This window comes from Helianthus annuus, chromosome 10 (genome assembly GCF_002127325.2).
Source record: "Helianthus annuus cultivar XRQ/B chromosome 10, HanXRQr2.0-SUNRISE, whole genome shotgun sequence".
NCBI classification, from domain to species: Eukaryota; Viridiplantae; Streptophyta; class Magnoliopsida; order Asterales; family Asteraceae; genus Helianthus; species Helianthus annuus.
Window position 1 is genome coordinate 172011476 of NC_035442.2, and position 27699 is coordinate 172039174.

At 34.3% G+C, this 27699-nt stretch overlaps 2 protein-coding genes and 1 long non-coding RNA gene across 5 annotated transcripts; 2 read left to right on the plus strand and 1 right to left on the minus strand.

Annotated features, from left to right (window-relative positions):
• Positions 1 to 786: 786 nt before the first annotated feature.
• LOC110886583 (uncharacterized protein Cbei_0202) lies at positions 787 to 8192 on the minus strand. 2 transcript variants are annotated; one of them, XM_022134398.2, is made up of 13 exons: positions 7728 to 8136; positions 6799 to 6861; positions 6288 to 6728; positions 6091 to 6162; positions 5287 to 5412; positions 4955 to 5167; positions 4817 to 4864; positions 3493 to 3645; positions 2152 to 2313; positions 1692 to 1785; positions 1440 to 1558; positions 1308 to 1352; positions 787 to 1203 (listed from the first exon to the last, which is right to left on the minus strand). In XM_022134398.2, exons 1-13 carry the CDS (start codon positions 8049 to 8051, stop codon positions 970 to 972), a joined length of 2094 nt encoding a protein of 697 aa, XP_021990090.1. In that variant the 5' UTR covers positions 8052 to 8136; the 3' UTR covers positions 787 to 969. The 2 variants fall into 2 exon arrangements, with proteins under 2 accessions (XP_021990090.1, XP_021990091.1); XM_022134399.2 differs by lacking the exon at positions 4817 to 4864 and having other exon boundaries at positions 7728 to 8192.
• A 5871-nt stretch (positions 8193 to 14063) lies between these two features.
• Positions 14064 to 20104, plus strand: LOC110886582 (eukaryotic translation initiation factor). 2 transcript variants are annotated; one of them, XM_022134396.2, is made up of 9 exons: positions 14064 to 14426; positions 15624 to 15692; positions 16012 to 16107; positions 16182 to 16367; positions 17343 to 17443; positions 17523 to 17610; positions 17703 to 18053; positions 18165 to 18407; positions 18905 to 20104. In XM_022134396.2, the coding sequence occupies exons 1-9, from the start codon at positions 14274 to 14276 to the stop codon at positions 19889 to 19891; spliced, it is 2274 nt and encodes a 757-aa protein (XP_021990088.1). In that variant the 5' UTR covers positions 14064 to 14273; the 3' UTR covers positions 19892 to 20104. The 2 variants fall into 2 exon arrangements, with proteins under 2 accessions (XP_021990088.1, XP_021990089.1); XM_022134397.2 differs by having other exon boundaries at positions 16188 to 16367.
• Positions 20105 to 26595: 6491 nt separating this feature from the next.
• Positions 26596 to 27144, plus strand: LOC110883524. Its single transcript, XR_002560501.2, has 3 exons — positions 26596 to 26674; positions 26769 to 26811; positions 27089 to 27144. It is a non-coding gene; the product is annotated as an uncharacterized LOC110883524 (long non-coding RNA).
• The last annotated feature ends 555 nt before the right edge of the window (positions 27145 to 27699 follow it).

Below are 27699 nucleotides of genomic sequence, written 5' to 3' on the forward strand. Positions count from 1 at the left end.
TCATCCTTAGGGTAATGTTGATGATGAGGGGGCTAAAGTAAGTAATAAGATTCAAAATAATGGATGTGGTAAAAGAGATGGAAATGTTAATAGTGATATTAATAAAGAAGATGAGGATTATGGTACTTATTACTTAATGATCTTGATTATGATTAAGCAAAGGTGGGCGTTGAGAGTAATTCTAGTGATCATAACACCATTGTGAAGTCACATGTCATTAGCTTCATCATTAAATTTAGAACACCAATTGGACTATATGAGAATGTGTATGATTTTGGTGGTATCAATGTGTTTTTTATATGTGTATTAAATAAATGAGGTTTGGATACTTTTTTCAACACCAAAACCAAGATTTTCTAGAATAAATTCATATAGCCTAATCTACACTACATAGAATTTTGAACTCCCGGCCTTTTGGTTGTGAAACACACTATCCCCTTGGGGACTTATAAATGAACTTTGGATGCGCTTAATTAACTTTACATTCTTGAAAATGGCCAAGTCTTGTAAGGACTGAAATTTGTAGCATGGGATTTGCTAGAACATGAGGAGTGTAAACTTTTGCTAAAGGGTGTGCATAGATATTTGATGCACTTCACCACTAACCTTATAAGGTCGGGTGTTGCACCTGAGTACACATTGTGCAGTGACTGATCTTGCACTTTTAAATAGAGGGGGGGGGGGGGGGGGGGGTCCCCTGGCCTTAACTAAGCTCCTCCCCTAGTTCACATCCTCACATAGGGGCGTTAAACACCGCCATGGAGGGAGGGGTAGGGGCGTTAAAGGATGTAACTAATTTTTCATAGTAGCTATATCATATATTGATTCTTAGTTTTGAAGGATTGTACTATTAACTATGCATCTCGTAGTTCCTTTGAAGACAATGGCTACAACTACCTCATATTACATAAAAATATGTTTTCGAGATCAACGATTTGCGGGTTGTATCAAAAAAATGCTAATCTATATTTAGTATTTTACAACTCCAGAAATTTGAGTCCTTCCAAAAATGGATTCGACGTCATCTTCGTAAAGATCAAGTCTTTTTGCCAAAGCAAAACCAGCATACATGCCATCAACAGCCGCACTTACGATCCCACCCGCATACCCTGCACCTTCACCCACTGGATACAAACCCCCTAATGACGTGCTCTCATATGTGTCGGGATTTCTTGGAATCTGGACCGGAGAACTAGTTCTTGTCTGGAGAAAAGATCACAACGGTATAAAGTATACAGTCAGTTTAAACTGCAAGCGTCTAGAGCCTGCTATAACGGTACCCAAAGCTAAAAGACGTTCAGTTTTACCTCGACTCCATGCAGAAGGGCGTTATCGGAGATAAATCCTGGTAACTGAGTACATGAAATGCAAACTTGTGAATAAGAACGCTGTCGACAATTAAGATGTTAATGAAAATATACGCAAAGTCAAAGAAAAACCTCTTGGTCAAACGTTGAGATTGAATGCTGCAACGCCTCTGTTATATGAACGGGAAATAACTCATGGAGATTTGCCGCCTTCACTCCTAATCGATAGCTTGATGATGGTATAGTAGTTGCTAACACAAAAATGATTTGTGAGTACAATCATTGATTGGTGGTTAAGTCTTGATGAGGTGGCCCATTAATAAGTAAACGGGTCGAAATTGCAACATCTAGTAGTTAGGAATGTGAAACGAATCAAGATTTTACCAGACAGTTTATTATGCATGAAATCTTTGACGGTTTGCACAGGCACAACGAAATTTCCACCTCCCATAGTAGCTGCTCGTTGTTCGAATTCCCTCTTGAAAAAGTCGAAAATTTTTAAACCACATAAAAAACCTACGGTTTTTTGAGAACGGAAAACAAGATAACAAGTAATGGATGTGTTATAACTTATAACTTTTTTTAAGGTGTGAATTATTCGCGAATGTCGGGAGGTCTAGCATACGTTGTCTTAATCGGGTCCGCGATAGAGAGCCCCCTCGCACAGTAGATCCCCAATTTAAACCCCTCAATGAGAAACCCCTATCACCCAGACTCGAACTTGAGACCTGGAGGGGAAAACTCACCCGGGCCCACCATAGGTGGAACTTAAATACCCGTGGCCACCACTAGAGCACTAGTGATGGTTTGTTATAACTTATAACTGATCTTTTAAAAGAACTACCTGAAACTCAACACCTGCAAGAGGTCCATGAAAATTAAGCGCATTGAAATCCTTTCGTGAAACAGTGACCGCAAGTGCAGCGTTAGCCCATTTTGATGATCTTCGAGAAAATGACATGCCGTTTATACAAAGTTCTGATGGGTTTATGCTCGTCACAACAACCTGCCAAAAAAAAGTTTATATTTCTAGCGCGTCTAGTTATGTTCATTGTGACATTTCCAGCATGCCCAACACCAAAAATTATGTTATATTATATCAATAACTAGATTTTGCCCCGCCCGTGTTGCGGGGCACTAAGCCGAATATTTCTCTCTCATAACATGTACGTATGTGTTTCGATTACTTGTACATACTACTCATAACACGATCTCAAAAAAATTACATTGAGTCAACCAATTAAATTAAAACACTATAATACTTTTGCTTAAGAAAAACAAAAACGACAGAAAACAATAATTTTAAACTGGGGCAAAATTATAATTTTTCAGGATAAATGAGCGTGTGCCAAGCAGCCGCCTGACATAAATAAAAATTACACTGAGTCAAACGATTAAAACAAATCACTACTATAGTTTTGTCAAAAAAAAAAACTAAAACGGTGGCATGACTGTAATTTTACACTGGGGGCAAAATCGTAATTTTACTGGGAAAGGAAAGGAAAACGATAGCAAAAATGTAAATTTAGATTGAGGCCAAAATTGTAATTTGGCTGGATGGGGAAAAACAAAACTACGGCAAAACTGCAAATTTAAACAGGTCAAAATCGTAATTTTGAATCGAGGGCAAAATGGTTTTAGTTGCGGGCAAAGGCATAATTTTTTTCAACTGTGGGTAAAAACGTAATTTTGAACTGATGGCAAAATAGTAATTTTAAAGCGGGATAAAACCGTAAATTGGTTGGGCCAATGGGGGAGTGTCAGACAGCTTCTTCCTGGCACTATTCCCCCATCTTGTGTCTGTAGTTATACACTGGAGGCAAAATCATAATTTTACCGGGAAAGCAAACAAAAACGATGACAAAAATGTAAATTTAAATTGAGGGCAAAATCGTAATTTAGCTGGGAGGAACAAAACTAAAAGGTATGAGGTAAAGCTATAAAAAATAAAAAAATAAAGAGAGAAGAAGGAAAAAGTGAAAAAATAAAAAAATAAAAAAACCACTGTTCATGAAAGTTCGTAAATGTTATATAGATAATAATAAGCTAATCGTTTTGAATAAGATAGGAGGTTTTATGCATTAGATATACACAGGAACCGACATTTGACCCGTTTCCTTTGAATTTATTATTCTTATTTTAATCATTATATGGGTCGAAACAACGATAAAATGTATTCGATTACCTGCCCACCGGGACACATGCAGAAAGAATAACAACTCCTATGTGACGTAAATGGTACATTATTGTCGTCCCCTTTAACATATTCAACAACCTTGTAATCTGCAACCGGTACTTTCCCTCGCCCATTTCGAACCTCATTCGCCAATTTAGAATACTGCATGTTTGAATAATAAAATTAATTAACAATAATTGTCAACATCGCTGCTTCAAACACCAATTTCCCTCCACTTGTCTCGTATATATTGCAACTATGCAAGTACCGGTACGCCCATTATCATTGTTATTTCTAATTAATAAGTTGATGCTATTGATTTAAGTGAACAAAACGTTTTTTTTTTTTTTGTTTATTTGCGTAAAATGCCATTTTCGCCCCTGTTTGGTCAGTTTTGCGACTTTCGTCCAAAGGTTTGTTTTTCTGCATCTGGATCCAAAAGATTTGAAATCTTGCCATTTTCATCCGGCTCGTTAACTCCATCCATTTTTCTTCGTTAAGTCAGGGGTATTTCCGTCTTTTTTGTTAACTTAAAGGGCAATTCGGTCCTTTTGACTTTATGTAAAAGGAAAAATTACAAGTTTTGTCCTTTATCTTAGTACCATTTATCAGGCGGTGTCCTTTTTAACGAATTTTGACAAATTTTGCCCTTTACAAGGAATTTTGTTGCACGTTTTGTCCTTTAGGCTTAACCCAGTTAGATTTTCTTGTTAAATCTTGTCACCCAAGGGTATTTTAGTCTTTTTACCCATTTATTTAATATTATTTAAATGAATAAAACAAAATATTTTAGGGTTGACTCTTGAAATAAATGGGTAAAAAGACTAAAATACCCTTGGGTGACAAGATTTAACAAGAAAATCTAACTGGGTTAAGCCTAAAGGACAAAACGTGCAACAAAATTCCTTGTAAAGGGCAAAATTTGTCAAAATTCGTTAAAAAGGACACCGCCTGATAAATGGTACTAAGATAAAGGACAAAACTTGTAATTTTTCCTATGTAAAAAGACCGAATACCCCTAGGAAAAAAACCGAATTGCCCTTTAAGTTAACAAAAAAGATGGAAATACCCCTGACTTAACGGAGAAAAATGGATGGAATTAACGAGTCGGATGAAAATGGCAAGATTCAAACCTTTTGGATCCAGATGCGGAAAAAGAAACCTTTGGACGATAGTCGCAAAACTGGCCAAACCTCAGGGACGAAAAATGACATATTACTCTCTTTATTTACTGAACGGTTGTTTAGATACTTGCAGAATAGTGAAAAAATAAATAAATAAATAAATAAATAAATAAAAATAAAACATTGTCAACACAAAAATCTTTTAAAACCTGAATAATGTTTATCAATTCTTGTGGATGCTCGACGCGTAAGCCAACCTGTTCATCACCCGCGTTCAGAAAATTAGAAAAAAAAAAAAAGCAGATAATACATGGAAAAAAATGTGACGGAAATTAACCAGAACTTACAGCAAAATCTTTCGGAACTAACTCCATATTATGAGAAAGAAGCATTTGATATACATCGCGTGCAGAATGCCCAACTGCAAGAACAACTGCATCAAATCCGAGTTTCTCGCTACTAAACTGTGAGCTTCCACTTGAATCAGATACATTAACACCAACAACATGACCGTTTTCTACAATCAGATCATCGACCCGTGTTCCAAACCGAATGTTAACCTTCAAAAAACAGAAAAATGATAATCTTGTTAATTAAAACACACGAATATGTACGGTTCCTTCACTTTGGATCAAAATTTGGATATGTAAGTATGTAACGTCGTTACGTCGTAACTCACCCCCAAATCTTGTAGATGTTGTCGAAAATTGCGAAGAAGTGGTACTAGTCTATCGGTTCCTAAATGGGGTTTCCCGTCAATTAAGATGCTTTCTGGAGCTCCGAACCGAACTAAGGTTTTCATAACCTGAGTTTTCGATAATCTTAGTAAGGATAATAGTTGTAAGAAGAATAAAGAAACGATAAAATGGTGATAATTATTTGAAAATAAAGTTGAATCTTCAAGAACTGTTGTTGAGCAAAACTAATGGTGGCAATCTCGATTCCTTGACTTACGCACGCGTCGAATTGGGTTAAACGGGTTGAAAGTCGCCTATAAGCATACGCAAATCACTAATTATTTTTAGGGTAAATTTCATTTTACGTCCTTTAAGGTTCAGCAAAATTTCAGGCGCTGCACTGTCCTTTAACTGACGAAATTACAGTGTATGTCCTTTATGTTCTAATTTCTTTAGAGGCGGTGCCCTTTCTCCCTAAAAACGATTACAAAAATAAAGGACATCCGTTGTAAAGAAATTAAATCATAAAGGACATCTGCTATAAAGAAATTAAAACACAAACGACATCCGCTGTAATTTCGTTAGTTAAAGGACAACGCCTGAAATTTTGCTGAAAGTTAAAAGACGTAAAATGCAATTTACCCTTATTTTTATTTCATACAGGTACACAACACAACCCTACCTGGCACGTTCCGACATGTGATAAAAATTACCCTTTTTGACCAGTTACACAACCCGCCCGCATAGGAAAAAACTAACACTTACTAAAAATACATTTTTTGCTACAATGGAGAAAGTACACTAACCGACAAAACGCTTCCGCTGTTCCTCCCGATTCTAGTTACCAACTTTCCATCACTCCAAGTACCTGCACCACCCTGTTAACCATAAGTCTTCGATAAATAAGAAAGATAAAGAGTCCAGTAATAGTTTTCTCATTTTTACAATAATACGCTGCGCAACAAGAATGATGCGGTAACGATAACGATTAAAGAATTGTAACCTCGCCAAAACAAAAGTTGCTTTCCGCTTGCAGCATCTTTCTGACCACCAAAGCACCAATATCACGTCCACGTTTCTCTACGGGTTGCCCTCTTTCTATCAACGTAACATCAACGCCAAACTCTGCAAGTACAAGAGACGCAAACAAACCCGCTGGACCGCTGCCCACAACTGCAACTTTCGGCTTTTTAGTAAGGGGAAGTTTATAAGAACTTGACGAACTACAATGACCGTTTTCTCCCGGTACTTCATCGTGGTTAATTTTCTTGTTATCGTGTATTATGTTGACCAAATCACCAACAACTCTTTCATGAGGAGTATGCTCTATGAACCCGATTTTCGGTTCCAAACGTGATATGAAGTCCCACGTTCTCGGTTCCATGTTCAGGAGCTTATCGACATCCATCTCCACTGTGTACACAAATTTTGGTTCCTTTTGACTCTGAAAAAACCAGGTTTTGACCATTTTATCACATTTCAAGATTCTGTTTTGAATTGAAGAAATGACAAACCTTTCTAGCATCAAATGACTTCCTTAGAACTGTAAAAGCTTCTGCAGGTAACATTGAAGCAACCTGCATAAAAACATATAACAGATTATTACCATCAAATCAAATTAGATTAACTGAAATTAAAAAAAAATAATGAATAAATAAATAATAATAATAATAATAATAATAATAATAATAAGGAAAATTGGTTTTTAATAAACCAACCTTTGTCCCGTTGGTAAATAATAATCCTACCTACGTAATTGGTATACAATAATCCTACCTATCAACATGTTGGTTCTTAATGAACTTCCGTTAATTTTTTTTTAACTGAAGTTAGTTTTTAAGTTTTATTTATTACACAAACAGTCACTGCAGTTATAATTTACTAGTTTTAACTATTTTGTAAAACAAAAAACGTCAAGGGCCATGTAATTAAATTTTATAAAATAGTTAAAACTAGTAAATTACAACTACAGGGACTGTTTGTGTAATAAATAAAACTTAAAAACTAACTTCAGTTAAAAAAAATTAACGAAAGTTCATTGAGTACCAACATGTTGATAGGTAGGATTATTGTATGCCAATTACGTAGGTAAGATTATTATTTACCAACGGGACAAAGGTTGGTTTATTAAAAACCAATTTTCCTAATAATAACAACAACAACAACAATACATACACACTATTCTTGCAAAATTATAGATAAAGCAGAGTTAATAAACTAAAACTGAAAATATAGAAAAAAAAATTCAAAATTTTTTTTTATTATTTGAAAAAAAAAAAAAGAAAAAAAAAACTGAAAACACACACACACACACTTTCTTGCAAAAAAGATGAGCAAACTTATGGAGTAAAGCTGGTAATACATAAAGTGTGAATCTTTTGGACATTTTTGTTTATTTAAACAAAAAAACTGTTCAAATTAAGTATAATAACTGAACAATTACCGGAAATTCAAGAACTTTAGCAACTTCTTCAAGCAAAGCATCAGAAACATGAAGAAAATCTTTACCAGGGTCTCTATCAACAGAAACACCAAGTTTAAAAAGCCTCCAAAACCCTTTAAATTTGTCGAATTGGGTTTGTGTTTGTTGGATTGATTTGAGCTTCCTTTTCTCAGATGGGTATCTGGACTTTCCTGTTCTTTTGGACCTTGTTCTAGCGCATCGAATTAAAGGTTTATTATGTTGAATTTTGGGTGAAAATGGGAATTGGGGATTAGGGGTTTTAGTGAAAGAGAGATTGAGTAGCTTAGTGGAAGCAGAGAACATGGTTGGGATTGGGAACAAATGGAGGGGATAAGGAGGGGTTTAGTGTTTGATTATATGATGGTTGGTTTGGGTTTGTTGTGTGGGGGTGGTTTGTTGGGGGGGGGGGGGGGGTTGTGTATCTATACCGACCGGTCTGCAGCCAACATAAGGGAGGTAAATCACGTGTTCTATAATGTGTTATGTCTGGGTAAAACTCCTGGTTGTACTCGAAGCGAGGTCGTTATGTGATGTAGTTAGAAAGGTGGATGAGCCTAAAGGTTCTACAATGTGGAAAAAAGTGGTTGAAACTATCCTTTACGCGGCTATTTGGAAGATATGGAAGACACGAAACGATTGTATCTTTAACGAGACTCTGTTTTCGATTTTAAAAGTGGTAGACGGGATAAATGAGGAATCATTTTTATGGCTTAAACATAGAGCGTCATTCAAAGATGTAGTTCGGGAGAGATGGAGGGACTTTAATGTTCGTGATTTTATTGTTTAATGGTTTGTTTCTTTGGGACTCCCAGTATTCCGCTGGCTCCTTGTTCTATTTTTAATATATGAAATAGTCGCCATTCTAAAAAAACATGTAAACAAGCTTCTTTGACTCGTTTAAATAAAGTTTAATTTTAATTTTTATAAGTTATAACCCACATGGTAATCCGGTCTTAGATTTTTTTTTAATCCAAGTTTTACATCAATTTAAGTATGTTGCCTAACTCGTTTGGCTTGTATGAAATCTATTTATAAATTCTACATGCATGTAAAAATATTATATGTTATTAAAGTTTCAAATTTCAAAAAATAATAATAAACAAGTTGGTTTAAGCTTTTAATGAGTTGAGTTTGAGCTCAGATATATATCGTTAAAAGTAAATTAGTCAAGTCGAAACGACTTGTTTAGTTTCAAGTTTAAGCCTAATCTAAAGCCGGTTCAACTCAGCTAGAGCACCCCTATCAAGGAGGTGACAATAGTTCTTCAAAGATATAAACGTGTTGATGACATGTATTAACTTTTTTAAGTTTGTTACATATTTTACTATTCATGATTTATTGTATGATATAATATAATATAATATAATATAATATAATAATTAATGAAAAACCATTAATGATATGTTTTTAATTAAATAAGAGTAAACATGAAACATTAATGATATGTTTTTTAATTCAACTAGTGTTTAGGACCCCGCGCGTTGCAACGGGATCATTAACCGAACGAAAAGTAGACGTAAAAACGTTAAACCACGCACGCCTGTTTGCGGTGTGTTAACGAGCGAAAATTAGACCGAAACGTAAAACATATAAAAAATAACTAAGTCGGTCTAGTACTTGCGCATTGCGACAAGAACGTTTGAGAAAAAAATAAATTTTTCCAAACACACACACGTTGTAACATTTTAACTCGCAAATTTTAGACGGAAATGTAAAACGAAAAATTTGTAAATATGAAAGTATATAAGATCAAAGTTGAAAGTGAAAAAGAATTGGAGTTAAAAATGAAAAATGCGTTATGATACATTTATAAAAGATAACGTATAGGAGTTTAAAGTAAATAACCTATACGAAAGTTTAATAAAGAGAAAAACAATACAAAATGTGACGAAAACTATTTTGAATAAATTATATAGTGTGAATAAAATATTTAATAATAATGAAAGTTGCATAAATCATTGCAACACTAGAATTTTGACCCGTCGCGCGTTGCGGCGGCGTTGAAAAGTTAAAGTAACTCGTATTTATACTGTATATTTGACCAGACTCATTACTTAAAAAAATTACATCGCCATCGAATGAAAACGTAGTATATTTGACCCAACTTGCTTTCAAATACAGTTTACGAACGTACACAAAATAAGTAGAACATAGATAAAAAAAGTATAATAATTTGTCCACGTTGCGGTGTAAAGTCGTAAAAGTCATTTAAACCAAATGAGGTGTGAAAGTATTAAGCAGAAAAGGTTAAGAAGGGCAAAGTTGTCAATTACTGAAAGTTAAAAGTGAATGTGCAACTTACTTAAAAAAAGGTAGATGCACGGTACCCTCTACCGCGGAAGGGATCCCCCTTCCCAAGCTAGCAACCCGACAATGCTGCCTGGCGGTGAATTCTCTGCGCCGAGGGGAACGAAGAATCTAACCCCCGACCTCCACATAGTTGGGCCGGCTTATGCAGGGAGTCGGTGGCCACTGAGCCAAGACCCAGTAGTTTGCAACTTAATTAAAAATAAGGGTTAATAGTGTTTCATGTCAAAAAATTAAGGATGTAAAGTGGAAAAATTTTAAAAGAATAAAAAAAACAACTGCTGTGATATTAGGGTTTTGGTGTTAGAATGATATCATTTTAATAATAAAAAATGCTATATTGAAAGTGACGTTTTAACAAACTATTAAAATGAAAAAGTCAATAATTGAGTGGTAAAAAGAGAAAGGTCTCATCACCGACCTTTCTCTTTAATACTATATAAATATGCATTAGATTGTGTATAATATTGAATAGTAAAAAATATACACATTTGAAAGTTAATAAATTATAAGTGGGGATAATAAGAGTAAACATAAAAAAAACATTAATGATATGTTTTTAATTAAATAAGAGTAATCTATGATTTCGTTCATGTGGTTTCTTTAAAAGTGTCAATTTCGTTACCATCAAGTTAGGAGTGATATATATGCCTTGATGGAGAATTTCCTTTTCACATTATAGTGGACACCTACCAACGAATCATAATGTATTTCATTATCTTGTCGGTAAGTACTAACCACACGTAGGGTACGATGCTATCAAATTAGGGGTGAACCCGCATCTTGATAACTAGTCTCACTCCTCGATTTTCAATCTCGACAAAGTCTCGAATTTTCGATTGAATAGGGACATGTAGTAACTGGAATGGTGAATACCGTTAACCGTTCCTCGGTGAGAGTATTCTACCTATTAAGCACAAATCGCACTTTACTCGCAAGCTCGAACAATAATAATCCGTTGTGAACACGCTAAATTTACAATCTTTTGTCATTATTTGTGATTATACGATGTGAATCCTTGTTACGCTTATGTGAACTACTTGAAACTTACGTGTTATGTGACATATTGCATGCTAAATTATCCAAATTATTTTTTTAAAGCACATTATGATCAAGTCTCATCCCTCCTTTTCATCGATCGTGTTATGTGATATTATTTTATGGTACCTTTTACTCGCAATTAGGGGTGGCAAAAATACCCGAGCCCGACGGGTATATCCGAAACCCGACACAAATGGGACGGGTATACCCGATACCCGACGGGTATTGGGTCGGGTATGGGATTAGTTTTAAAAATTTTCGCGGGTATGGGTCGGGTATGGGATTAGGTGATACCCGACCCGATTACCCGAAACCTCATACCCGTTTACCCGAACTATATACCCGATCATATACCCGAAGTTTTTAGTTTATATTTTTATTTTCCATTAACCCTTATCTATTAGTGATTTATTTTATTATGTTCATAACGTGAAAAAATAAAATTTCTTTTAGCATATGTATTTGATAATAGTATATATATTTTGTATGTTGTGAAGTGTATACATATAAGTGTATAAATACTATAAAGTTATTATTAATTTATGATAAAACTTATAGGTATGTAATGTATATTTTTAATTTATAATAGTTATTGGATAAATAAAATTATATAATAATTATAATAGTAAACGATGTATTTGGAAATCCCAATGTATATCTTTTAACAAATTAATGGGTATACCCGATACCCACGGGTATACCCGGTACCCGACGGGTAATTACCCGATAAATACCCGACGGGTATTGGGTCGGGTATGGGACACGATTTTACAACCGGGTATGGGTATGGGATTACCAATACCCGACCCGAACCCGACCCATTGCCATCCCTACTCGCAATCTCAAACAATAATAATCCAACTTACTCGTCTTTTGAAAAGATAAGATTAGCGTATCCTTGAAAACCAGTCATACTTGTCAATAAATAAATCCTTGAAAACTCGGTATACTTACCACGAAAGACATAATACATATATCTTTGAAACCCCGATATATTTACCCATAAAGATGTATACATGTGTCGTTTAATAACCCGACATAATTACTCGTCAAAGATATAATGCCAATATGTATAATAACCCGACATACTTACCCGTGAAAGACATAATATTTGTATCTTTAATAAACCAACATATAGACCAATGAAAGGCATAATACATGCATCTTTAATGCAACCACCTGGTTTATGTGTATTGTGTAGCCAAGTTGCTAAGAAGAAAGTTGAAGCTTTCAATTTGATGCGTTTTCATTTGCTTTTTGTGCTTCGGATGAACAATTAATTTACGCGCACTGAAATCAGTTTTGGGTACTTTCACACCATCAAGACTAGCATCTCCTGATTTATACTTTTGGCCTTCATAGTAATATAGTAATACGTCTTATTTTACTCTTTGGCCTTCATCCTAATATGTTCTTTTACTCTTCGACTTCAAAAATAAGAATGTATTTATATCATACTAGTACCACCAATGATGTATGTTTCAAGATGTCACATGAATGTAAAGTTTCATATCACATGAATTTATGTTAGTATTAATGGAAGTTAATACGATACACAATAATAAAAGGAATACACAATTTGGTGTCATAAATATCATAACTACAAGAATAAAATGCATTCCAACATCAATGTAGATGTATAATGTGAATACAACTCTTATGTACCAGACCGGGATACAAATTAATAGATAACTAAAAGTGATTTATGTACCAAACCAGGATACAAATTAATAGATAATTAGGAGTGATTTGGACTTAATTTACAATTCATTTTCTAACAATTATTAAACATTCAAGGCCCTTTTAAAGACTTGCAACTAGAATTAACATAAGGGAAAAAAACTACTTGAACACTTGGTTTAAAAAAAACGCATGCGGAGCGCCTAGGAGTGAGGCGACCTCAAACGCAAAGGTCATGCTTCAAGTGACATAACGCGAGTGTTTTACACGGGGCATATGTAAGGCCCAATTTTTTTTTTTGGCATGAGGCGCGCGTTTCATGTACATGGCCTTTTTTACGTAGGAGGATGTTGTTCAACATGCTTTTTAGGTTGTACTTGTAGGTAATTGATATGTTAAGACATATATAAATATAGCTAAATTTTGGATAAGTGATGTTAAAAACTTATGAGATGTGTAAAAAATAATATATAATCACTTTGCGCTTTGCGTACATACATTACTTTTCCGCTTTGTATCTCAGTTTTAAACCTCGCCACTTCAGTATGCTTCTTGTTTTTTAAAACCAAGCTTGAGTATGATAAAATAATTATCCAATATTTTAATGTTACTAATTTGAATGAAAGGGGAATACTAAAGGAAGCATCAACATTTGAAGTTGCATGTTGCCATTGTGGGTGTCCATGGCACACAGGCGACCAGGGGCCATTGCACATATCATTCCCTACCGCTCAAATGCTCCTTATCTGCAAGAAGGAATACGTATAAGACTTTATGAATGCCACAATAGAAGGCTACGAGAAAGAAGAAACTGAAAACGGAGAAAGGAGTGGGTTTGGCTATAAGAAGCCATTAGGAAGAGTTGTTCACGCCAAAGAGTGCCTAAAGAGCTCGAAGCCCAATTACTACGACTTAGCTGAGTGAGAATAAGCCCGCTCTAATACCATTTGTAATACATTGTTACCTTATAAATAAAAACAAAAATACAATAAAAAAGTAAATTACCGGATTACCCTTGCAATAAAAACATTTATACATATATTCCCTTGGCTCTTCATCAACAAGGTAACAAAAACCAAAAACCCTAATAGGAACAAGGAGCACACATCTCAAGGGTCACTTTTACCATTTCTAAAAACTACAAGGACAACCTTGTACTTCACACAAAAAGAGTTAAAACTGTTAGAACACAACAAGTACACTTAGAACCCTCAGAAACCAAAAACCTTCAAAAACCGACTCAAACTTTCAACTATAAAAGAACTATAAACACGAAACGCGCAGCTCCCATCACCAACTCTCTCTCTCTCTCTTCACCCTACTAGAGAGAGAAAGCTCTTCTTAATATCCCCTTTCCCCATTCTATCCCTACCCAAAAACCCTATCTTTCAAGATTCTTTTGAATCTTGATTCTACTGGTTCATCTTCGTTCTTGATTCACCGATTCGACCATCTGGGTGTTGTTGGATTTGTTAAAAAAGTGTAAAGATTTGAGGTATGCAGGCTGATCAGACAGTGTTGAGTTTGAGACCTGGTGGCGGAAACCGAGGAAGAACTTCTGGCCCTCGTTTTGATTCGTTGGCTTTTGGTTCATCTGATCTTCGTCCCAACAGTGGTTCCGGTGGTGGTTCTTCTTTAGCCGCCTTTAAGGTTGTTAATCTGTGTTTAGTGTTAACCCTAATTGGATCTGTGTTTTGTGTTTCTTGTAAAGTTTATTTCTGTTTGTGTTTGGTTGAATTAAAATTTTATCTGTGTTGTTGTAATCTATTATTAGTTTTTTTTTTTTTTTTTTTTTTTTTTTTTTTTTTTAAGTTTTGTTTTCTTTAGATGTTGTGTTGCTATGTTGGTTCAAGAATTTGTTTTGTTGGTTTGTGTGGTGGTGTTTGTGGCAAAAGGGATCTGATTTAAGTTTTTATGTGTTCATATTTGTGGACTGTTAGTGAACTGCATTGGGTGTTAGGGGGATTTGGGAATTGTTAATGGCAATGTTTAAGTTACAAAAAGTTTATGGTGTTGTTTAAGTATATTGCTTTTATGGTTGATTTCAATGGTGTAATATTGTTTTTCGATACTTATTTTGTTTATTGTTTAAGTTACAAAAAGTTTATTATGGTGTTGTTTAAATGTATTGCTTTCATGGTTGATTTTGATGGTGTAATATTGTTTTTCGATATTGATTTCGTTTATTGTTTAATTCATAAAAAAGTTTTTGATGTTTTTAAATGTAATCCTTACATGGTTGATTTCGATGGTGTTATTATGTTATACGATTTTGATTTTGTTTATGTATGCTACTTTAGAATTAGTAAGCTTTATATACATATGCTACAAATCATTTTGTTTATACTATGGGATAACCCGCACGTAATGCTTATGTACCGTAATTTTTATTGATGTGCTACTATCATGGGTGTAGAGTTTTTTTTTTTTTTTTTTTTTTTTTTTTTTTTGTAAAAAAGCATAATTTGAGATATTTAGCGTATTTTTCGTGTTATGGAGGTGGTGAATGTAGATGTTTTTTTTTTTTTTGAAAGGACTCAGTTTTTTTCTGTTTAAGTATGTGCATAGTGTAGTAATCCGGCATGCAAGCTTCCAGGATAATTAAATAGTAAGCATGTTCTTCTGTTAGTACCGAGTTTCGCATATTTTTTATACATACCAGTCATATATAGTGTAAGTTAGCAAGTTAATGTTAAAAGAACGCATATTTTGTTAAGAGTTTGTCATTATGGTTATTTTTTTAACAGTACGTTTGTTGTTGCTAAATATTTTTACTTTATTTTTTTCTCTTAATTGCGTCATTATTAATTTATGCATTTATCTTCATTTTCAATTTTTTTTTTCTAGAGCAATGATTCCAGGGAGTTTGGTGAGCGTATTCATTACACCCGAGACCAACTGTTACAACTTAGGGAGGTAATGCTCTAACCTATGCATTTGAGCTTTCTTATTTCATCTAACCGTGTAAACATTGTTTTAACTTAGTTATTTGACGCTGTTTATTGTATCTCAAAAACAAATAATAAAAAACGTCGGTTTCTCATTCATTTGATACAAAAGCAGTTTCTTAGCACATTTTTCAATCATATTGAACTCTTGTCAAATGCTTCCACTTTTAATAATTAATAGTAAGGTTTTCAAGCAGATTTTATTTGTATGTTTTTGCTAGAAACTTTTTAAATATTTTTTCTTGTGATCTTTGATACGCATTAAATTTATGCTTTTTATGTGGTAGGTTGTAGATATTCCTGAGGTGATACTAAAAGTCAAACAAGAAGTTGAAACTGAATTTTTCGGGGAGTCCCAAAGCTGGACCAAATCTGAAGGAAACGTAAGTACCCGATTTTTGTCTTAGATTCACATTTTTTTTTCATACGTTATTCTCATATATGATGGTATACTTAGTTGCAGGTGCCAAATCAGCCTCAAGTACGCTACTCTGAGCCTGATAATCGAGACTGGCGGGGAAGAGCTCCGCCGTCGGTGGATGAGCGGTCTTGGGATTCTGGTCGAGAAAACCGCGATTTCGGCCGTTTCGACAACCAACCAAATTCACAATTTGGTAGAACACAAGCCTCCCCTAACCAAGGGGTAAGTTCTTCAATAGTTTTTTTTGTATTTTACAAACTGTTTCCTAACTACAGCACATGGATTTATGAGGGGTGAGCAGAAAACCAAACCGAAACCGAACAAAAAAACGGAACCACACAAAAAACCGAACCGAAATTTATGGTTCGATTTCTGTTTTGCAATTTACGAAAACCGAAAAAGACTAACCGAATAACCTAAAATATGATTTTGAGTTAATTACTGTTTTCGTCCCTGTGGTTTGTCAAAAATCACTATTTCAGTCCATTACTTTAAAAATTGCGATTTCAGTCCCTATTGTTTCACTTTCGTAACCATTTCAGTCCCTGTGGTTTCACTTTCGTAACCATTTCAATCCATTTATTCTGCAAGTACAGGGACTGAAATGGTTACGAGGTGGACTGAAATGGTTACGAAAGTGAAACCACAGGGACTGAAATCGCAATTTTTAAACTAATGGACTGAAATAGTGATTTTTGACAAACCACACGAAAACAGTAATTAACTTATGATTTTTAAATTTTTTTCTTTATTTATTGATTTAGGTATTATTAATTTTTATTCTTAAATGTTAAGTATTATAATAATAAGAATATTAACATGTTTGTTTATCTTTGAAATAATTTATCCATTGCCTACAAGAAATAACAAAGTATAACATAAAAAATTAAATGATTTTCTACGTACTATAAAGGAAAATGTCTTAATACAAACTTTGGAGAAACACCTAAGAAATAGTATTTAATTTTAGTTTTTACTTTCTATTTTTTAAATCTTAAGTAAGTTTGTTCCAAAAACCAAACAGAACCAGTGCTAAAACCGGAAACACCTAAACCGAACGGTTTTTGAAAACCGAGCTGAACTGTGTACACCCCTGTTTGTGATTGATAGACACCAACGATGCTAAAAAGTTTTTTTATAAATAATTTACATCAAAGCTTTGTTGATAATGTGTTTTTTATTAAATATTTTTGACAGATTGGGGGACCCACTCCTGCACTTGTCAAAGCTGAGGTGCCATGGTCTGTTCGAAGAGGCACTCTTTCCGACAAAGATCGTGTCTTGAAGACAGTAAAAGGGTAAATTCGTAAAATAGTTATGTTCTTAATTACTTGTAATCTCGTTGCAAAGTTATGGATGAGTCTTTTTGATTTTCAGTATCCTGAACAAGTTGACTCCGGAAAAGTTTGACCTTCTCAAGGGTCAACTCATTGACTCAGGGATCACGACAGCTGATATTCTTAAGGTTTGTATCTACTTTAGTCACATATATCATATATTATTACGAAAGGAACAAAAATAAATCAATAATATCGCTATTTTTTTTTTTTAATTCAGGGTGTTATCTCGTTGATATTTGACAAAGCGGTTCTCGAGCCAACGTTTTGCCCGATGTATGCTCAACTATGTTCGGATCTCAATACGAAGCTTCCTCCGTTCCCATCCGATGAACCTGACGGAAAGGATATTACTTTTAAGCGTGTATTGTTAAATAACTGTCAAGAGGCGTTTGAAGGTGCCGATAACTTAAGGGCTGAAATAAGGCAGATGACCGCCCCTGAACAAGAATCTGAACGTAGAGATAAAGAAAGATTAATTAAGCTACGTACTCTTGGAAATATCCGTTTAATCGGTGAGCTTTTGAAGCAGAAAATGGTCCCAGAAAAAATCGTTCATCACATCGTTCAGGTTTGATATATGGTTGTTTAGATATTAAATAATGATATTCATGTTTATTGAGATAATTTATTGTTTTTTTTTTTTTTTTAATGATTAAGTGGTGATTTTGACTTTTGACAGGAACTATTAGGACCCGACAATAAAGGTTGCCCCGAAGAGGAAAATGTTGAGGCGATCTGCCAATTTTTCATCACGATCGGAAAACAACTTGACGAAAGTCCAAAATCGAAGAGAATTAATGATCTTTATTTTCAAAGACTTAAGGAATTAGCAACGAACCAACAGCTAGCTCCGCGTATGCGGTTTATGGTTCGTGATGTTATCGATCTTAGATCGAATAAATGGATTCCAAGGATGGAACAGGTAGATTTTGTTTTTCATTTTAATTATATTATTTTATTTTATTTAGAGCAAAATGCCATTTTCACCCCTGTGGTTTAGCCAGTTTTGCAAGTTTCGTCCAAAGGTTTGTTTTTCGTCCAAATCTTGCCATTTTCATCCGGCTGGTTAACTCCATTCGTTTTTCTTTATTAAGTCAGGGGTATTTCCGTCCTTTTGGTCTCTTTCACGGGTATTCGGTCTTTTACATAAAGTGAAAAAGACTGAATTGCTCTTTAAGTAAACAAAAAAGATGGAAATACCCTTGACTTAACGGAGAACAATGGACGGAGTTACCGAGCCAGATGAAAATGACAAGATTTCAAACCTTTTGGATCCAGATGAGAAAAAACAAACCTTCGGACGAAAGTCGCAAAACTGGCTAAACCTTAGGAACGAAAATGGCATTTTAATCTTTTATTTAAGTCCTTTTTCGTGTTTAAGCGGTTTTAATGCGGGATACATTTTTTTTTGCTAAATAGGTGAAAGCGAAGACGATTACGGAGATTCATAACGAAGCTGAGAAGAACATGGGACTCCGTGCAGGGTCTACCGCTAGCATAAGAAACAGCAGAGCAGCACAAGCTAATATAAGCCCTAATTTCAACCGACCCGGTACAGGTGGCATGATGCCCGGGATGCCTGGGGCCCGCATGATGCCGGGTACACCTGGATTAGAAAACGATAACTGGGAGGTTCCGAGGTCCCGCTCGATGCCTCGGGGTGTTCAACCACCGTTGCTTAACAAGACACCGTCACCAAGCCAGAAGTTTCTTCCTCAAGGTAGTGTTGGTGTCGGTGGCGGTGGCGGTTTCATTAGCGGCAAGCCTAGCGCTTTATTGCAAGGCAGTGGTGGACCCGGTGGTGCCGCTTCTGTCCCCATCTCTCCGGTGACGGCTCCGACTAGACCCGTTCAAACGCCTGTTGCCGCTGCGGCTGCTGTGCCTACGAAGGCGAAGAATCCTGACGAACTTAAGCGGAAAACGGTTTCCTTACTCGAGGAATATTTCAGTGTTCGTATACTAGATGAAGCGTTACAATGCTTGGAGGAACTGAAAGCACCGGAATATCACTCGCAGTTCATCAAAGAAGCGGTTTTTCTGGCTTTGGAGAAAAGCCCACCGTGTGTCGAACCGCTAGCGAAGCTTTTCGAGTATCTTCTAGCCAAGAAGGTTTTGACCCGAACTGACTTGATAACCGGGTGCACTTCATACGGTTCGTTACTGGACGATATCGCAATCGATCTACCAAAAGCACCGAACAACTTTGGTGAGATCATGGGGCATTTGGTGGTCGCTGGTGGTTTGGATTTCAAGACCGTGTTTGACGTTTTGAAGACCATGGAGGATGATTACTATCAGAAAGCGGTTTTTACAGGTGTTAAAAGGGTTGTTGATTCAAGCGCTAACGGGAAAGATGTTTTGGAGTCGCAAGCGGGCGATGTGGGTGCGTGTGAAGGCCTGTTCTAAGAAGCTGGCTCGGTCTTGAAACAGGTTATAAGGTGGTTGGAGCATATGTCGAAAACAAGAGGCGAGTTTTAGTGACATTGTATAATTTCTTGTTTTTGTTGAGGTTATGATAGACATAGTTTATATGTGGTGTTTTAAAACAAAGTGGTGGACTCGTTACCGTGAATTTTGATATCTTTGAGCGTTGTCGAGAGGCAACTGGTTACACTTAAAGTACTCTAATAATGGGCTATAACGTACACGGTTAAGTTATTACTAAAGTTAGGCTTAAAATATTTATTATCAAAACGTAACAAGTTTTAAAGTACGTATTTTAAAATAAAGTACACATTAATCTTTATTTAAAGCACACCCAAAATGACTCGTTGGTCTAACCCTATTTTCCCCACAAAGTACACACATTAATCTTTATTCAAAGTACATCGACGCGTGTTAAATAAATGTTTAAACTTATTTGTAATCAACTATTGATTCCAATCATCAACTAATCATCAATTGATCTTAAAATGACATGATATATGAGTTTATGTTTTTTTAATGGATTTGAGATTTTGTGTATGTTCTATTTGTTGAGCAGTAACTATATATCCTAAGGGTGTAAGGGGTGCTCACCTAAGAGGTGAGTCCCCTCTCTTACGCCCAACCAATCCTCGTGTGCCACGTCAACTCCCCTCTTAAACTCCCCTAACACCCTAAATTGATGGCGGCACTCCCCTCTTAGGTGAATTGTTTTTTTTTTTTTTTTTTTTTTTTTTTTAAAAAAAAGGAAACTTTTGATTGGTCCCCTCTCCTCCCCCTCTCTTCGGCAGCTCCCCACCGGTTTGTTGCCTCTCTCTACCTCACCGCAGGAGTTGGCGGTGCTTTTGCCGAGCGGGAAAAGGGGTCCCCGATATGAAATCGGGGGTACCCCGTGTACCCTAATATGTCTCACTATTTGTAACGTTTTTTTATTATTTATTTTATTTAATTTTTAACTTGTTGATATTTGGTTTATGACACTTCTTACTTGAATTTTAAAATAATGTTTGGTTACCTTTTTTGGAGAAATATTGTTGTGAAAAGGAAGGTTACTTGTATGCTTGTTGACAAATCCATAAACCAACACATAGATTATAATAAAATCATCTTAACCTAAAAATGGGTAAGAAGAAAAGTGTTGCATAACTTGGACTTCTAGAATGATACCATATTTTTTCATGTTATAACTTTTGAGTAAGTTTTATGTGAGTTCACTGTCTTCATTGAAGCTCTAAAGATTTATATAAAAAAAAAACGTTATTTATTTATTTGACTTTAAAACCAATTTGTTACTTAATTTTTCGTTATTAAGTTTAAAGTAGACTATAGTTGAGGTATTGGTGCTATAAGATCTAGAAGAAATGACTTTATTGGCCATGTATTCATGTTCAATGAGTCAAGATAACATATATTATATTGTTTAAAAATCTTTTCACTAATGGAGTGGTAGGAATTAAGTATATAAATAGTTGACGTGAAAAGATAATTTTATATAAAAATGTAGTAAAGAATATACCAATTTGACGTTGACACGTATCATATCATACTACGAAAAAATATTTGTGTTTAAGGCCAACTATTACGGGACACCCTTGCCACCTATTTGTGAAGGAGACGTCAAGTCGTCCCCCCCCCCCCCACCCACAACGTTAAAGGAGGTGAAAGGAGGGAAATGCAGGCCACGACGTGAAAGAGGAAAAGGTTGTGTGGGGCCCAACTTTTCAACCAATCACCTTCATCCTTTTTTTCTAATTTAATTTAATTTATTTATTTAAATAATTTGTTAATAGGTATCACGTTTAAACTTTTCGAGTTAGGATGCATGTATTATTTTTTCATGACGTTGTGTTCTACGACCTCTATTTTTTTAAACAACAAAATTTTACATCGATCTTTCTTTGACAGGGCTCGAATCTTTGATGTTACTCCAATAACTTTGTTATTTGGATCAAACCCCCACCCACATTTTATGACACATGTTAACATAAAAAAAAAATCCTTATGAGTCTTTGATTTTGGATTGGATATAATCTTGTTGAGAGCTTGTGTAGAAAATAAATAGTACTCATGTAAATGGAGTGTAAAGCAAGCAATAATATGGACTTTGAAAGTGGATGTTGAATTTTTGGTGGTGCCCATTAGTAAATTCTTCAACGTTGGTGTCTACGGATTAAGCATGAGGTCATGAGTTACCTTATCACCTTTAAAAGTTATAACCTTTTTAGGTTTGATATTATAGATATAGTAATCACTAACAATTTTTAATTATTGCTTCAAAACTTATGACCTATGAGCATCTACTTTTCGTATTCTAATTTCTAAGTACGCTGATTATGGATGAGATAAGAAATCCATTACTATGTGTGATTGGTTAAAGTAACTACATGATGAGTGGCATTAATCTCCAATCTTTAACCTTCTCGTTAATAAATTGGGCAATATTAGAGCATTCACAATAGATTCTCTATTTTCGTGTGAATGTAACCTCTATATTTGTGAGATTCGCTGTAAATTGTTGTGAGCGAATAAGAGAGAAAAAAGAGAAAAAGTTACTGTTCATTGGTAAATTTGGAGGAGATATTGTTCACCTCAATATTTTTTTAATATTTTTTGAAAGTGGTTGTGAGTGAATGAGAGAGAAATGGTAATAATAAAAGTATAAAAAAATATTATTTAATTGAAAATGATAGAATAAAGGTAATGTTTTTTAATGTAATTATAGAGATGGAGTAAGAGATATGATTGTGAATGCTCTTAATTGTCATAAGTCGTGTTTGGATTTCTTTTGGGAGCATGCAGTTCATTGTAGAGAGCTTCTGGGGTTCAAGTACCAACATGAATTTGTTAGGGATGTTCTTTTTGACATATTCAGGCACGCTGGTATTTCTGCTAAGAAAAAGTAACCTGTGAATTTCTTAACTGACCCACTGGAAGGGAGATCTACCCTTAGACCAGCCGACATTTTGGTCTTTGGATGGATAAGAGGAAAACATGCATGTATGGATCTAATAAGGGTTTCCCCGCTTGTGGGCTTAGGGGGTAGTACTTTTACGGTGGGTCAGTCTGATTTAAAGTCTGCTTTGGGCAAAGTGACCAAACATGAGAAAACGTGTCTCGACAACCAGCACATGTTTATCCCTTTTGCTTTTGATCTCCCTAATTACCTTACGCAAGAGGCTATGGACCTACTTAGGCGAGTTCAAAGGGTCATGCATAGTAATGTTATGACCTCGAGATTTATTGACATAGTTTTTAAAAGACTTAGTTTTACGATTTAAAAAGAGGTAGCGACGCACTTTATTGTCTGTTTACCTTCATTCTCGATATAAATCTAAAACAAATTGCATCTGAAATTCAGATTATAACCATTTATAAAAAAAGGAGGTATTTAATAAGTGAAAATGGCGCCTATTAGGCTAGAGGGTATGGTGATGGTCCTCCCTTGGAGGATGATCCGCCACGTAGGCGCCACGTCATAGTCCTCCCAAGGATGGTCCATCCCCCAAAACTAGAGGGTATGGGAGGATGGTCCTAGTCATAGTCCTCCCCACCATTTTTATGTTTTTTTTTAATCTTCTACTTTTTTTAACATTTAACAAATAAATATACAAAATATTTTCATTAATATTTAAAAACATTATATAAACTTTAAAAAAAAAAACATATACTAAAAAAATATACACTAAAAAAAACATACACTAACATCCTTTGTTCCAGTTTTGTCACATGATATATCTTGAGGGTTATATATGAAATGTTTCAGGGTCCTTGATCTTCTCTTGCAATTCTCTTGGACCTAACTATAATTTCTAAAGTTACTCACTATATAAGCTGGTGATGAGATATAGGGTTCCAGATTTTTCTCTTCTCCTCCATTTCTTCATCCTCACAAGCTTAGCATCAATGGCGGTCATCCACACTCATTCCACTTAAAATGGGAATTTATTTTTTTCAAATAACGGCTACTTTTGAGATGGGGGCCCACATTTTTGGTCCGTCGCAAACGGCAACATTCGGACGTTGAGGACGGGACGGCCGGAGGGCGGCGTGGTGTGCCGGCCGTCGCCGAGTGAGGACGGAGCTGCGACGGTACCATACCGTCCAGCCTTACATGATGGACATACGAGGTTTTACAAGTAACAAAATTTGACCATGTCATTAACCATTGAAACATATTTTTCCACGTCATTGAATGTTGATATTCTATTAACACATCAAGGAATTCTTAAGTTGACCAACATGAAACAAAGACTAAAAAAAAAGGGGGATGTAAAATTTTAACCTATCATTTTTAATACATAACCGGTTTTAAATAAGAGGTATGTTTATTTGAGAAGAAAATTAAATTGAAAAAAAAAATAAAGGGTACAATTGTAAAATATTAAATAGTTTTTCTATCATCTCATTTATGATTATCTTTGACTAAGTAAATTAGTCACCAACACTATCATCATCCATACTATTTTTTTTTGCATACACGCATCAAAATTTATCATACACATATTGAAATTTATCATACACAGCTCGTAATTCATCGTACACACCTCGTAATTTATTATACACTTTAATTTATTTTTTTCTTCTTTGAAAAAATATATTTTTTTGTAAATAAGTTACAAATTTAATGTAGTTAGCTATTAAAAAAGGAAGACTACCATTTAGTGATCTATCTAAGTTTACCAACATTAAATAAAAAATTAAATGAAATAAAATGAAAAATTCTTATTGGTTGAAGTTTGTTCTTTTTTATTCTTATAAAAAAAAATCTCATTTGAACCATCCACTTTTAAATAAAAGCAAGAATCATATGGTATACTTATAACAAACTGATATCAAGTAACTCACAAGCAGTTTAACTCATTAACAATCCTACATAAAACCTTTAATTCTGGATTCAAACCAAAAACTAAATAAAATTCAACTATTTATCCAATTAAATAAGAAATAAAAAGGATAAATTAAAATTCCATTTCATTTAACTCAATTTGGATTTTTTTCAAGTAAAACCAAAAATATATTTGAACACCTTGATAAAAAACTAAAAAACTCATCAACTTTAATTGTTTTATTTGAATTAGAACTCAAAGTTTGAATTCAAAAGTCTTTTATTACTTGTTCATCTTCTTAACCTAACCTTTGTATTCAAAACTATTTATCTTTGACATTCTTAAGCTAAAACCAAAAATTGTATCCGAAGAAAAAAAAGATGCAACTTACCTCTACTTTCTTCTATGTCTCAACTTAGGGTAATGGCATTGACCTTGACTTATGAGAAAAACGACACTATACATACATTTTTTTTTTTTTTTTGAAAATAGCTATACATACAATTAATGCTATGTAAATTGTACACCTTGTTTCGCTTTATGTCGACACATTTGTCATTTTAACCGTGTTGTACACGCTAAAATTTAAGTGATAGTTAAATGTTATTTACTGTTTTTTACGAATAAATAATTTTCATTATAAAGTGGTGTTTTGACTAAAGTTAAAGGAGTTGTAAAATTCAATTTAGATTTTTCACAAAACAAAGCAAAATTTTATAATTAAAGTGAAAATGATTAAAAATAATTAAATATGATAAAAATACAAGACCCTCTACACGAAGAAGAATTCGCGAGGGCTTCACCCATGAAGGTTTGTGAGAAGGTAATGAAACAAGAATCGAGTGAGAAAAAGAGAGAGAGGGGGCGTTTGTCAACCTTTTTTCATTGGGTTTATAGGGCAGGTGTAGCGTCGAGGCGTCAATGAGGCTCCGCATTGATGGTAGTCTAAGTTGTAGTTTCAAATGAATAATTCAAGGCTCGTTTTGCCCCTAGATCTTCATGGGAGAGGGGTATGTGGATTTAAAAAAAAAACATTTTGATATTTTAAAGTGTGTGTACGCACGCATGAGAGAGAGAGAGTGTGTGTGTGTTTGTGTGTGATAAAGAGATTTAAAATATAAATCTACTACTTCTAATAAAGCAAAACAAGCTTAAGCCACATGGCATTAGCTTAAGCCATTACTTGCCACGTGGCATTTGCTTAGACCACTTTTTTTTTGCTTTTTCCGCCAAAACCATCCTCCTTAGCTTCTTTAATACGCTTCACTTCATTCCAAAACCCTAATACCCATCTCCTGTATCCGGTTCTTCCTTCTTCATCGATTGATCTTCGAAAAACATAGGTATGTTATTTTTCTTTTCCCTCTTTGATTTTTCTTTGTCATTGTTAAACACAATCTATTTCTTCCTTAAACCCTAGATATCATCTATCGATATTTAATATGTTATTGGCAATCTCCTAAACCCTAGATTTCTTCATCTTCAATCGCAAGTGGAAGCAACCAGTCCTTATTATGCGGCGTATAAGGTATGTATCCATGTTTTTAATTTTCTTTTTGCGGCGTTGTTGGTGTCTGGAAGACCTAGCTGCCGCCTCTTATTAGGGTTTCAGTGATTTCTAACTTATGCATTCATCAATACCTATATTCATTTCTTGAGTGCTTCTGTGATATTTTTCAAGATTTGGTGCTTTTTGAAAGATGGGATCCATCACTGTCTTCTCCAAACGAATCAACAAATAGATAACAATTCTTCAAATATCGATTCTTGTTTGATAATGTCGCTTCCTGTTTGATGTTCTCTATCATATGTTCATCTTTAGGTTTTCCGGTTAAATTTACGTATTTAAGTAGATTTTAAGCAATTGTCAGAGGTGACGTTGTTTGCTGACACTATTACAGTTCAACAATTGGGAGTGATGATTTGGCATACCAGAAAGGTTATAGTACAGATTATTGTTTAAGCTTAAACAATGTTTCATCCATCATTCTCTATTTAAATCCTTAAAATTGTGATGTCTTTGTTGACAACAGGTCCTTTAGAGAGCTGATCATTCTTCCAATCGATTGCAAGCAGGTTCGTTTTCCATAGATTTGGTGTTATTTTGAGTCTTCTTTATCGTTCTTTACGTAAATTGTTTTGACTGATTATTTCAAAATTTGAATTTTTGAAATTTATATCAATTATGGATACTTATCAAAGTTGTCTAAATTGTAATGTATTTCCAAATTTATCAAGATAACTTATATTAAAGTTTTAATTGCTTCCAAATTTTGTGTTAGTTTCCATAATTTTCGACAATCACATTAATTTTCAAGTTTCTCATAATTTGTTCTTCTTCTTTTTTTTGTAGATCATTCCACTTATTCTGCAGGTATGTAAACTAGATTAGACTGTTATGTATTTTAAATGCTTAATCGCACTTTTTAATCATTTTTCTGTATTTTTTGTGATTGATTTTTTTTTTCACAGTCATTTAGATATTGATTATATTATGAATATATTAACCTTATTGGTTTTGAATTTAAGTTTGAATAATATTTAACTATTTAGGTAAATTGTTTTAACTGATTATTTCAAAATTTGAATATTTGAAATTTATATCAATTATGGATACTTATCAAAGTTGACTAAATTGTAACGTATTTTCAAATTTATCAAGATAACTTATATTAAAGTTTTAATTGCTTCCAAATTTTGTGTGAGTTTCCATAATTTTCGACAATCACATTAATTTTCAAGTTTCTCAGAATTTGTTCTTCTTCTTTTTTTGTAGATCATTCCACTTATTCTGCAGGTATGTAAACTAGATTAGATTGTTATGTATTTTAAATGCTTAATGACACTCTTTTTTAATCATTTTTCTGTATTTTTTGTGATTGATTTTTTTTCACAGTCATTTAGATATTGATTATATTATGAATATATTAACCTCATTGGTTTTGAATTTAAGTTTGAATAATA

Bases quoted from the DNA above. Each gene is read 5' to 3' on its own strand.
- LOC110886583 (XM_022134398.2), bottom strand. From the start codon at position 8,051: ATGTTCTCTGCTTCCACTAAGCTACTCAATCTCTCTTTCACTAAAACC. The intron at 6,729-6,798 runs GTTTGTCATTTC...TGGTTTTTTCAG, and splicing joins AGTCATTTGATGCTAGAAAG to AGTCAAAAGGAACCAAAATT. The intron at 1,559-1,691 runs GTAAAATCTTGA...TTTTTGTGTTAG, and splicing joins CATGCATAATAAACTGTCTG to CAACTACTATACCATCATCA.
- LOC110886582 (XM_022134396.2), top strand. From the start codon at position 14,274: ATGCAGGCTGATCAGACAGTGTTGAGTTTGAGACCTGGTGGCGGAAAC. The intron at 14,427-15,623 runs GTTGTTAATCTG...TTTTTTTTCTAG, and splicing joins CTTCTTTAGCCGCCTTTAAG to AGCAATGATTCCAGGGAGTT. The intron at 16,108-16,181 runs GTAAGTACCCGA...TGGTATACTTAG, and splicing joins GGACCAAATCTGAAGGAAAC to TTGCAGGTGCCAAATCAGCC.